The sequence below is a fragment of the Chiloscyllium plagiosum genome, chromosome 12 (assembly GCF_004010195.1).
Source record: "Chiloscyllium plagiosum isolate BGI_BamShark_2017 chromosome 12, ASM401019v2, whole genome shotgun sequence".
Taxonomy (NCBI): domain Eukaryota; kingdom Metazoa; phylum Chordata; class Chondrichthyes; order Orectolobiformes; family Hemiscylliidae; genus Chiloscyllium; species Chiloscyllium plagiosum.
This window is the reverse complement of record NC_057721.1, coordinates 15,240,571-15,254,421: the sequence shown is the minus strand read 5'-3', so window position 1 is coordinate 15,254,421 and position 13,851 is coordinate 15,240,571. Positions and strand designations below refer to the sequence as shown.

Here is a 13,851-nt window from a genome sequence, read left to right as displayed (position 1 = left end):
CCGCTGGCTGACACCACGCATCACACTATGCCGCTACTGCTGCTCCAGAATGGGTCACTCGCTGTTTCGGGCTGCTGACCATTGTTCACCTTTTTGGAGGCAGAGGCTGGGAGTCTGAGGCCACTGGAAGTTGGTGGGGGGAGGGGAGGAGGGAAGGAGGGGAGGGGGAGGGGAGGAATGAGTAAGAAAAGATCAAAAAGAATGGGTGGAGTGGAGGAGCTCCAGCTGGAGCAACCTATTTTGCTGCCATCTTACTGGAAGTCTACATCAAATTCTGATAACATGATAAATATGGTAAAAGTTCACACTGTTGACTTTGTTTAATGCATACAAGTTTTGGAAATTTTCTTCCTGCTACAGTATTACTTTCTGCTTTGCTCCCTGTGAAAACCCTCAGTATCCAAAGAGCTTGATGCATTCAACAGCCATCTTTGTAATTTGTACTTTTGTGGCAAGGCCTGAATAATCCTTATAATTTTAAATCACTAGTGTTTTAAGGAATGCTTTTAATCTGTTTTTACATGGATGTTATCTGTATCTGACATTTTTTAGTGCTCTGAGATTTTCCTCCTTCCCCAATTTTGTAGGTAATTCCAAGCAAATTTTCTGACCTGGACAAATTAAGAATTTGAATAACAGATGAGTGTGAACTGTTTGATTTTAGCTACACTGTCTGAAATAGAGAGTGCCTGTAGATTGTTACTGCACTTAGTTTTTAAAAAAAAAGACAAAGTAAACAAAAATCAAGAATTTGTATTTTGGGAAGATTCCTTCAGTTTTCTAATAGCAGTGTCTTTTCCTGCAGACAAGTCTGAGAAATATGATTCCCGAGATGTTGAAAGACTAAAACAAGATGATGGCTGGGTTGACAGTTATCTACAATGGAGACATAACAATGTGGATGACACGTTGAAAATGATTGATGACAGCTTTCAATGGAGAAAAGAATTTTCTGTTCATGGTAAGTTGCTAGCATATGGAAATATATGTAAAATGACAATTACTTCCAATTTTGTTTCACAGTATATTTTGCAAATTTGACTTCAAGACCAGTTGTCTTATGTTTACATTTGTTCTGTCTGTATCTTATTGAGGAAATAAAGGCTTGGCAATTTTTAACATCTCACTAAAATACCATATGTTTGAGAAAAGTCTTGTTCTACTGTAGTAAATTTATTTTCAGTGGTGATAGGTGTATGTTGGCCATTCCGCACGTAACAAGACCCCACAAGCTGCAGTGAGGTAAATAAGCAGTGAATCTGTTGTTTGTGCTGCCTGTTGAGGGGAAATTATTGAGTCCAACAAAGTTGGAGGGTTGGCTGCAGGTGAGGTGAGGTCAGGAGGAAACTGCATGATAATCTATTCCTCCTCACAATATTGACTAAAAATCAACGTGTAGGAAATATATGAAGCAAAACTGCAACTTAGAACGTGAATGGTTTGTAGAAGGATAATACTTGGTTAATGCAGGTAGTATATTTCTGCAGTAACTGGTGCTACCAAAGTTACAGTTATTGAGACTTCAGTTATTGTAGTAAAGGTGATGCCAGCTAACTCAGCATAAGTATGAAATTGTTCACAGTTGAGACTCATATACTTGCAAAGTAGTTTCATGATCTTTGAATTTAAAGATATCCTTGTATATTAATATGTTTTGTAGTTAGTGTCAGCAGGTGGAGTATATACTGTGCTCTGTAAATTGAGATCAATCTTCTGTATGATTATATTTTCACTTGGATGACAGATTTAAGTGAGTCCAACCTTCCTCGATGGACCTTTGAAACAGGAGCTGTTTATCTTCATGGATATGACAAAGAAGGCAACAAAATGTGTGAGTTAAAGCTTGTTTATTTATGTGGTAAGGTTTGTAGACTAAGTAGATAAATGGAATTAAGATACAAATGAACCTTGATCTTGTTTGTAGGACACATTTGTTATAAAATGATCTCTTATCTGACCCTGTGTCATAATTGATTCTTCAATCTGGAGGTTTTACCACATTTCAAATTGAGGGTTTTTTTTTTAAGGAAAATTGACTGCATCTTGTGTTGATTTGAGTGCTATTCTGATAATCCTATATCATTTGATTAAGAGTCATGGACACTTCGGTCCAACTCATCCATACCAACCAGATATCCCAACCCAATCTAGTCCCACCTGCCAGCACCCGGCCCAAATCCTTCCAAACCTTTTCTATTCATATACCCATCCAGATGCCTTTTACACGTTGCAGTTGTATTAGCCTCCACCACTTCCTCTGGCAGCTCATTCCATACACGTACCACCCTCTGCGTGAAAAAGTTGCCCCTTAGGTCTTTTTTATATCTTTTCCTTCACCCTAAACCTATGCCCTCGAGTTCTGGACTCCCCACCACAGGAAAAGACTTTGTCTATTTATTCCATCCATTCTCCTCCTGATTTTATAAACCTCTAAAAGGCCACACCTCAGCCTCCGATGCTCCAGGGAAAACAGTCCCAGTTATTCAACTTCTCCCAGTAGCTCAAACTCTCCAACCCTGGCAACATCCTTCTAAATCTTTTCTGAACCCCTTCAAGTTTCACAACATCCTGCCGATAGGAAGGAGACCAGAACTGCACACAATATACCAAAAGTGGTTGAGCTAATGTGCTGTATAGCCGCAATGTGACCTCCCAACTCCAGTCCTCAGTACTCTGACCAGTAGAGGAAAGCATTCCAAACGTCGTCTTCACTATCCTATCTACCAGTGACTCCACTTGCAAGGCGCTATGAACCTGCACTCCAAGGTCTCTTTGTTAAGCAACACTCCCGAGGACCTTACCATTAAGTGTGGAAGTCCTGCTAAGATTTGCTTTCCCAAAATGCAGCACTTCGCCTTAATCTAAATTAAACTCCATCTGCCACTTCTCAGCCCGTTGGCCCATCTGATCAAGCTCCCGTTGCATTCTGAGGTAACTTTCTTCACTGTCCACTACACCTCCAATTTTGGTGCCATTCTTCCATACACCAGCTCTCCAGCGAAGCATTCATCTGCTCTATCATCCTATTCCTACCCTCACTAGCTTGCAAACCGGATGTAGTCCAGATATTATTACTCTTGAGGACCTCCTTTTCAAATTCCTGCCTAACTTTCTATACTCTTCTTTCAGAATCTCATCCTTTTCCCTTCCTATGTCATTGACCTTCCATGACCAGCTGACCCCCTTTCCCCTTTGAGAACATTCTGCACCCTCTCTGAGACATCCTTGATCCAGACACCAGAGAGGCAACACACCAATCTAATTTTTCGCTGCTGGCCATGGAAACGTCTGTCTGTGCCTCTGACTAGAGAGTACCCTAACACAATTGTTCTCTGGGAACCTGACGTACCTCTAATTGCATTTGAGCCAGTCTTAGGTGCTACATTCCCCTGAGAATCCGTCAACCCCTACATTTTCCAAGGTAGCATACTTGTTTGCATTGGGTATGGCCACAAAAGGTTCCTGTACTACCTGCCTTCCTCTCTTATCTTTCCAGGAGTTAACCCATCTATGTGACTGTATCTGCGACTTTTCTCCCGTCCTGTAAACTGCCATCCATCACACCCCCTTGCTCTTGTAAATTCCTCATTGCCTCGATCTGTCGCTCCAACTGATCCAGTCGATCTGATAGAATTCGCAACCAACGGCATTTATTGCAAATATAATCCTCAGTAACATGTAAACTCTCCCTAAGTTCCCATATCTGACAGGAGTTCCCATCTCCTGTATATCACTCTACTAAGGGCCATTTTTGCTTCTTCCAATTTTCAGGACCCAGAAATTAGCTAAATGAAAGCAGGATGAAATATGGCACTTTTTCCAATTTTGTTTTCTAGAAACAGACTCCTCAATCCAACTCGTCCTTGCTGACCAGATATCCTAACCTAATCAAGTCCCATTTGCCAGCATTTAGCCCATATCCCTCTAAACCTTTCCTGTACATACACCCATCCAAATACCTTTTAAACGTTATAATTGTACCAGCCTCCACCAAAGTGGCATTGGTCCTTTTTAAATTTTTCCACCTCTTACCCTAAATCTATGCACTGTAGTTCTGGACTCCCCCACCCCAAGGAAAATACCTTGTCTATTTACCCTATCCATGCCCCTCATGATTTTATACACCTCTATAAGGTCACCCCTCAGCTTCCGATGCTCCGGTGAAAACAATACCAGCCCATTCAGCCTCTCCCTATGGCTCAAATCCTCCAATCCTGGCAACATCCTTGTAAGTATTTGCTGAACCCTTTCAAGTTTCACAGCATCCTTCTGGAGACCAGAATTGCACATAATATTCCAAAAGTGGCCGAACAAATGTTCTGTACAGCTGCAATATGACCTTCCAACTCCTGTACTCAATGCTCTGTCCAATAAAGGAAAGCATACCAAATGTCACCTTCACTATCCTATCTACCTGTTTCTTTCTACACTGACTTCTGGGGTCTATGAAATGTTTAAAAAGAAGCAAAAGACATCCAGTGGAGGATAACTTTATGTGGAGTTTCCTGATCATACAGTATTCGGGTTTGTGGCTCACACTTTTCCACCTCGAACTTCAATTGCTGCCTATCCATTCAGTTCACCAATTCTCTGTCCTTCTGCAGTTCAACACTATCTTTGTCACAATTTACAATGCTTGTAAGTTTTGCATTATCTGCAAATTCTGAAATCATGTCCTCCACGTCAAGGTCTAGATCATTAATATATGTCAGGTAAAGCAAGGGTCTCAACTCTGGAGAAACTCCATTACAAATATTATCCCAGTCTGTAAAGCATCAATTAACCATTGCTATGTTTCCTATCTCTAAGCCAGTTTTGTATCTGTTTTCCTTCTGTACCTTCAGGGTTATAAACTAGATATGGAAAATGTGTACAAGCAGTCATGAATTTAAATTGTGCCAAATCAATTCCATGAGTAATCTGAGCTATTTTCAGACTTTGGCAAAGGTTGACTGTGTGCGCAACTGACTCTTCATTTTGCGTTACATGAGTTTTCTCACTCATTTTAAAATGATCACACTGCTTTCTGAGCATTTTGCTCTGTCGAGTTGTTGAAGCATAGGAAAATCTGTCATCTATTTAGGTCTGATTTTAAATTATCAGGAAGTGAGATCATAAGAAATAGAAGCAGATGTAAGCCATTCAGCCCCATTGAATCAGCTCTGCCATTCAGTGAGATCATGGCTGATCTGCTAATCCAGAACTCCAATTTCCTGTCTTTTCCCCATAGCCCTCGATTTCATTACTGATTAAAAATCTATTTATCTCCACTTTATTGACCCAGATTCAACAGCATTGCATAATAAAGTATTCCACAGACTGTTTCATTCAGAGAAGAGAGTCCATTTTCATCTATTTTAAATGGGCTATCCCTTTTTTCTGAGATTGTCTTCTGGTGCTAGACTCTTCCACAAGAGGAAACAACCTTTCCACATTTACCCCGTTAGGTTTCCTAAAAAAATTGTGTTTTAATCTGTTGTCTCTCATTCTTCTAAACTCCTATGAGTGCAGGCCTAACTAGCGTAACCTCTCCTCATAAGACAGTCCATCCATACCCAGCATTAGCTGCTTCAGTTGCTGTACATTATGTTTCAAAATTTTGTCCATTTGTTTAATCTGCTTATGTCCCTCTGCAGATTGCATCATCCTCACCGCTTGCCTTCCTACCCATTTTTGTGTCATCTGCAAACATAACTATGCTGCATTCTCTTACCTCATCCAAGTCATTGAAATGTATTGGAAATAATGTGCCCCCAGCACCTATCCCTGTTGCAGTCCATAATTTGCAGTTTTCTGTTCTGAAAATGTTTCCTTATCCCAACTCTCTATCTTCTACTAATTAGTCAATCTGCTATCGATACTAACATACTGTCTCTCATACCATGGGGTCTTAAGTAGCTTAATGTGTGGTACCTTATTAAAAGCCCTCCGAAAACCCAAATACATTACTTTTACTGCTTCCCCTTCTTCATTCATGTTTGTTGCCGCCTCAAAGATATCTAATTAATTTTTAGGCATGATTTCCTTTTTTTGAAACCATGCTGGCTTTGCTTGATCATATTATGTATTGTTGAATGCTCTGTGATTGCGTCCTTTATACTAGTCTCTAACATGTTCTCAGTAAGCTGTTAAGCTAAATAGCCTTTTGCCTCCTTGACTTCATAAGACTTGCTAGGTTGAGAATTCCTATGGGACTTTTCCAGAATCTAAGGATTCTTAGAGGATTACTCCCAAGTCCACCCATGATCTCTTGCTACCTACGGTGCATATCATTAGATCCATAGGATATATTGGTTATTTGCCCTATTAGATTCCCTAGCCTTTTTTCTCTCATGATTGCAATTGTAAAAATACCTATCTTCCTTTTGTGTCTTAATTATTTAGTAATTTTAGAATGTTATTAGTGTCTTCTACCGTGAAGACTGATGCAAAGTATTCGTTGAACTCCATTGCTCGCTCTTGGTTCCCCATTATTATTTTTCCAGCCTTGTTCTCTAAGGGGTCTGTGTTAACGTTGGCCCATCTCTTCTCTTTCAAATATTTAAGCAACTCCTTGTCCATTATCTATCTTGATTTTACTTGCAAGCTTACTCTCAAAGTTTATCTTCTCCCTCTTTAGTTGTGTTTTTTAAAACTTTTCCAATCCTCTGGTTCACCACCAATCTTTGTCACATTTGTATATTTGTTGTTTTGATTTGATGCTACCCTTATCTTCCCTGATTAACCAGGGTTAATGGATTCCCTTTCTAAAAGTCGCCTTTCTCATTGGGATATATATATGCTGTGAGCCATGAACTATTTTCTTGAACATCTGCCATCATTCCTCACCAGTCTTTACTGCTAAACTCATTTTCTAATCCAGACCAGCTAGCTCTGTAGTCATTCCTTTGTGATAAGCTTAAGTAAATATAATTACAGATGTTTCTGACCCAAATTCCTCCCTATCAAACTGAATGCTAATTCTACCATGTTATGGTCACTGTTCCTGAGGAGATCTGTTACCCTGACATAATTTATGAAGCTTGCCTCGTTACACATCAATCCAAAATAGTCTGATCCCTGATTTGATCTGCAAAGTATTGTCTAGGAAACTGTCTGAATGCATTCCTGAATTCTTCCTTACGACTACTTCTGCCAATCTTACTATCCCAATCTACACGAAGATTAAAGTAACCCATGATTAATGTACTGCTTTATTATTTCTCATTATCTCCTGATTTACTTTGTCCCACCACATCAGGGAGCTTTTGACTATTCCTACCAGTGTCATCTTCTCCTTTTTATTTCTTGCCTCCAGTCAAGTAGATTCTGTGTCTTCTGATCCAAGGTTATTTCTTGCTATTGTATTCATTCCATCCTGTATTAGTAATGTTACCCTGTGACCTTCCTTCCTGTCTGTCCTTTCAAAGAGTCTCATAGCCCCAAATTTATGACACTGATCTGTATGAATAAATTTGTCATTCCTGGCTTTGATACAATATTGAGCATTGCAGTACATTGAAGGGATTACTTTAATGAAAGTTTTTGTCTGTCAGGCTGATCAAACTGCAAACTAAGATAAGAGAGATTTGTAGCACACATTTTGCACTCCATGTCTGTGCCAGAATTTTGCTGTAGCAATCATTAATTCCACTGTTCTGCACCTTTTCAAATGAAATGGCTGTGAATTCAGGACTACCTCATATTTCAAGTATGGTGTTATGAGCTTATGATATTATCTTTTGGCTTTAAATACAGTTACTCCTTTCTAAAGTAGTTCACTGCATGTACAATTCTTTGTTGAACTTGCTATAAATGTGTTTTTAAGTGGTCTTAATGTAACATGATGTTTGAACTTTTCTGTTCAAAAGATAAACATAGCCATTCTAACTATTAAGGTGGTAAATGATCTCTGAATTGCACCTTAATTCCTCTCTCCTATGACATTGTGGATTTAGATTGTCACCACTGTCATTCATTTTACACAGTGTCTGCTCTCAGCATATTTCTTAATCGCTGTTTGATTTATTGAATTGAAAATAAAAGACGTGAGACCAGTGAATCACAGTATTGTCCTTGGTAATATTTAGGATCATGTAGAATTCTTTTTTGGCACTCAAATTTTTCTAATATTTTTTATTTTTCTTTTTGCTCTGTTCAGCTATGTACAATTATTATGAAACATAACCCTCTCCATGCCACACTAATTTCAGGGTATTATCCAATAAAATGGATGTTAAGCTTTTTTTAAGGACATGAAAAACCTTTGATATCAGAATTTGAAAGTTCAGACCTACAGCAGACACTCAACTGACTGTCTGCCTTGAGAAAAGAGCACTTTGGTACCAAGCGGTAAATTGGTCTTGATCAAAATCAGTAGTCAGGAGCAAATGACTGCAGATGCTGGTATCTGTACTGAACAAATAAATGCTGGAGATCAGTGGGTAACGCAGGTACATGAAGAGAGAACAAGCTAATTTTTTAAAATTTAAAAAATAGAGTGTATTCATAAAAAATCTTTGTACCTATGCATTGTCATGATGCATATCAAGTAAATAAACACCCGGCCTTTTGGGGTACTAGTTGCGCCTTCTGCCTATTTGTCCGCAATACTAAATCCATCTTTTTAAATCTGTGTCCATTTAATTTTTTTTTTAAACTGGTAACCCAGTCATGTCAAAAACTAAGAAAAGAACATTAAAGGAAGTAAGCAGAATATTCAATGAAGAATGGGAATTGCAGTGTAATGTAGATGCTGTGAAAGGTAAAATGATATGATTGGTCTGCGATGCCATAATTGCAACATTTAAGAAATACAAAGCATGTCAACATTATGCAACTGATAAGAACCACAATTATGCCAAACTGGAAGGAAAACTTTGAAAGTCTGCCATTAAGAAAGTGAAAGCTCAAAAGCAGTAGCAGCAAGTATTTAAAACTCTATCAGGACAAGGGAATGACATAATTGAAGCAACTTCTAAAGTACTTGGAAGAAGATGTAAGCCATTTGAGGATCATAAAAGAATGCATTGTTTAAGTTTGAGGATGTTTAAATTGAGATAAGGTTAATAAGTACAAACAACTGCCTCTCTCAAATAGGACCATAACTGATCGGCAAAGTGAATTAGCCCTCCATATAACGGAACAACTTCATACAATATGCCAAAGCGAAGGCATTTATTATTCAATTGCCTTGAATGTATCCACTGACATTCCTGACTCAGCGCAGGTGTTATTTTTATTCGTGTTATAAATGCAGATTTTCATGGCCACAAGGAGTTATTGGCTTTGGGTACCCTTACGGCGAATACTATGAAGTTGACATCTTCTCTATCTTCAAACAAACATACAGTAAAATAAAACTGAACTTATGCAATTTACTAAGTGCATGTACAGATGGTGCACCTTCCATGAGAGGAAAACATGAAGGACCTGTTGCCTTATTACAAAAAGCATTGCCAGATTCAGATACTTGGATTTCCTTTCATTGCCTTTGCATCAACAGAATCGCTTTCCCAAATCTACTGTTTTAAATGGCACACTAAAGAAAGTTATAGGTATTGTAAGCGAAATCTGAGCAAATGTATCATGGCATCACCAATTTTGCAACATGCTTCTGTTTGATGGTAAAACATTGTGTGGATCTGCCGTATCATTCTAAAATGCACTGGTTGTCACAAGAACAAAACTTGTAAATCTTGTATCTTTGTGAAAACAAATGACAAGATTTTTTGAGGAATAATTGAACCATGTGAATTATCAAAGGATTTCTGCAGTAATACTGCATTTTTGTGAGGTAATGTCAAAGCAAAATGATCTGAAATTTTATTGCAATATAAAACTAAATCTATATATACTATGTGGCTAAAATCCAGGCATTTTGGAAAAAGCTGACTTTTTCAAAACTCTCCTTACCGGTTCGGAACTTCCAGCTGAACACTTGAACTGGCAAAGGTAACTAATGAACAGGATACGAACATTTCATTTAGGAAATCCAACGTGAAAGAATATACAGCTGTTCTAGACTCCCTGATTGAAAAATACAATGAAAGGTTTGCAGATTTTGAGAAACATGATCCCACACCAAAACTAGCATTTTAACCACACCTGGTTGATACCTCCAAAGCACCTGATGACTTACAGATGGAATTGATTGTATTCTCAGAAGATAATATTCTGAAGTCTCTATTTTCTTTTAAAGAAGGATCCCATTGAAATATGGAAAAATACCATTGAATACCAATGTCTACATCAACATGCTTGTCGAATGCTGTCTTGTTTTAGTACAACCTATTTTTATGAATCAACATTTTCATATGTGACACAAATTAAAATGCGCTTGAGATCTCAGATAATGGATATTCAGTTGGAGGACCAGTTAAAGATATGGTTAACCATGTTGGAACCAAATATCTGATTCCTATCTCACAATAAGCAATCGCAAAGTAATTAAATGATTTATTGTCTAAGTAATAAATAAATGTCTTTGAATTTTTACTTGTTTAAAGTCCTCATATAATAGCAGGCTTTAATTAAAATTTTGTAAATATATCAACAAAAGTATGAAATTTTGTCATACTTGTTAAATTCTCAGTATGCAGCCTAATAGGATCTCAGTTAAATAAAAGTGGCTTTCCAATGTAAAAAGCTTCTCCATGCCTGCCTCAGACAGTGATCTTTCCCGACTGTGCCTTGGTGGCAGCTACCCCAAACTGTAGTGAGTCCCTCAGCACACAGTCCTGGACCTTGGAATGTGCCAGTCAGCAACACTCCAATGGGGTCAACTCCTTATTCTGGAACTCAATGAGTTTCAGGCAGACTAGAGTGTGGCCTGAGTTGCGATGACTCTTCAGAGCTAATGTGAAGTATGGAGGGATTAATATTTATGCAATAGCTGGGGGTAGGGGTGCAGGGGTGGGATGGAGTGGAGTGCTGGGGGAGAAAGAGTGTAGGTAGTGCACATTAAGTGATCAGGATGTGAGAATGGCAAAAGAATGGTATGTCTAAGTACCAGACGGGGGAAAAAGAACAGCTCCACTGGATTATGGGGAGGAGGCAAGAAGACATATTGCAGAATACAAGTAGTAAAGCTAAAAGAAAGGAAAAGAGTGGGAGTGGGTTCAGCATCTGAAAATGCTGAACACAGTATTAAGTCCAGAAGTTTGTAAAATTCCTTGTCTGAAGAGATGTTGTTCCTCCAGTTTGTGCTGTGATTCACTGGAACACCATAGCATACCAAGGACATTCAACTAGGCGTGTGAATAGGGGGCTGTGTTAAAATGACCAGCTGTGGGAAGGTCTGGGTCATGCTTGTGCACGGACCAGAGGTGTTCTGTAAAGCAGTCACCCAGAATTTGGTTTCTCCAATGTAGAGTAGGCCACGTTGAATGCAGCGAATGCAATCGGGCAGATTGGAGGAGGTACAAGTGAAATTCTGGTTCACCTGGAAAGACTGTTAAGGCCCTTCAATGGTGAGCATTGGGGGGGGGGGGGGCGCGCTGATGTTGCTAGTCGAGGAACAGGCTAGGGGGTTCCGGAGGGAATGGTTCCTGCAAAGTGCAAACAGGGGTTTGAGGGTAAGATGTGTTTGGTGGTGTCATTCTGCTGGGGTTGTCTGAAATGGCAGAGGATGGCCCTTTGAATGCCAAGGCAGGTAGGTTGAAAAGTGAAGACAAGGGGGACCAGTTTATACTGTTGAGAGTGATGGGAAGGGGCAAGGGTAGAAAGACGGGTGATAGGTCAGATGTGATTGAGGGCCCTGCCAACCACACTGGGTGGGAAACCGTTGTTATGGAAGAAAGAAGCCATATCAGCAGTGCTGTTTTGGAAAATGGCATTATCCAAGTAGATATAACACAGATAAAGGAAAAGAGAGAATAGCCCAGTCATTTTAACACCTCACCCTGCTAGCATGCGCACAAAATTGTTCCTCTGCATGCTCTAGTCAATCACAGCACAAACTGGAGGAACAACATCTCTTCAGACGAGGCACTTTACAACCTTCTGGATTTAATATTGATTTCAGCATTTTCAGATTGTGAACCTATTCTCATTCCTTCTCTTTTAACTTGTTATATTCTCTGTCACCAGGTCCTCTCTCCTCTAACCCCCCACTCCAGTGGGGCTGTAGTCACTTATTTTAAGGTATTAACATTTTATCCACATTTTATGACACAGTTGCTGAAAATGAATGCTTTAACATATAAGATGCTCCTTGTTAATGTGCATAGAAAAGTAATCCATTAACTTATCCAATAAATTACTGAGCTTTAGTTAAACTCTAGCCAGACCATAGGTGAAACAGTTAAACACCTTGCCAACCTTAGCAAGTTTTGAAAAGGTTTGTAGCTCAGGTTGAGGTTCTGGATGTAAATTTGCTCGCTGAGCTGGAAGGTTCATTTCCAGATGTTTTGTCACCCTACTAGGTAACCTCTTCAGTGGGTCTCCGGGCGAAGCATTGCTGATAATTTCTGCTTTCTATTTATGTGTTTGGGTTTCTTTGGGTTGGAGATATCATTTCCTATGGTGATGTCATTTCCTGTTCTTTTTCTCAGGGAGTGGTAGATGGGATCTAACTCTTTCTTGAGAGTTCCGGTTGGAATGTCATGCTTCTAGGAATTCTCATGTGTGTCTCTGTTTGGCTTGTCCTAGGATGGATGTGTTGTCCCAGTCAAAGTGGTGTCCTTCCTTATCTGTATGTAAGGATATTAATGAGAGGGTCATGTCATTTTGTGGCGAGTTGATGTTCATGTATCCTGGTGGCTAATTTTCTGCCTGTTTGTCCAATATAGTGTTTGTTACAGTCCTTGTACGGTATTTTATAAATGACATTAGTTTTGCTTGTTGCCTATATAGGGTCTCTCAAGTTCATTAGCTGCTGTTTTACTGCGCTGGTGGGTTTGTGGGCTACCATGAAGCCAATGGATCTGAGTAGTCTGGCAGTCATTTCCACAATGCCTTTGATGTAGGGGAGAATGTCTAGGGTTTCTGGATGTGTTTTGTCTGCTTGTTTGGGTTTGTTATCAGGGCTCTTAGCAGAGGCAGTAATGTAGACTCTAACAAACAGGTCTGCCAATAGTCCAACCCAAACTTTGGGTGCACTACTTGGATGACACCTCTGTCATCGCTAACTGAAACAAATTAGAGGAAACCTTCAAGACCATCAATAATACCATTACTGGCATACAATTCACTAAAGAAGAGGAAAACAACAAACTGCCATTCCTAGATGTCACAATAGAGCGAACAGCCAATGGGGAACTTCAAACTGGTGTCTACAGGAAAACAACAAATACGGACCAAATATTGAAATACAGAAGCAATTATCCCAACACAAACGAAGCTGCATCAGAACATTATTTCAATGAGTTAACACACACTGCAGCACAGAGGAACTACGCAGAGCAGAGGAAAATGACCTGTATCGTGTATTCAAAAAGAATGAGTACCCAATGAACACAGTCCACTGATTTCTCAACAACAAATTCAAATAAACAGACAAAACACATCCAGAAACCCCAGACACACTCTACATCAAAAACATCTCTGAAATGACTGCCAGATTACTCAGTCCCTTGGCATCATGGTAGCCCACAAACCCACCAGCACACTAAAACAGCAGCTAATGAACTTGAGAGACCCTATACAGACAACAGGCAAAACTAATGTAATTTACAAAATACTGTGCAACAACTGTAACAAACACTACATTGGACAAATAGGTAGAAAACTAGCCACCAGAATACATGAATACCAACTAGCCACAAAACGACATGGCCCTCTCTCACTAGTATCATTGAGGAAGAACTCCACTTTGACTGGGACAACACATCCATCCGAGGACAAGCCAAACAGAGACATGCACGAGAATAC

The 13,851-nt window shown here is 39.4% G+C and overlaps 1 protein-coding gene across 4 annotated transcripts in view; it reads left to right on the top strand.

Moving 5' to 3' along the window:
- Positions 1-13,851, top strand: part of mospd2 (motile sperm domain containing 2) — an 85,331-nt gene that overhangs the window by 14,560 nt on the left and 56,920 nt on the right. For all 4 annotated transcript variants that reach the window (XM_043700567.1, XM_043700566.1, XM_043700564.1 and 1 more), the window contains exons 3-4: positions 806-961; positions 1,745-1,831. In XM_043700567.1, the coding sequence (XP_043556502.1) occupies positions 916-961; positions 1,745-1,831 (133 nt within the window). In that variant the 5' untranslated portion in view covers positions 806-915. The remainder of the gene's footprint in view (positions 1-805; positions 962-1,744; positions 1,832-13,851) is intronic.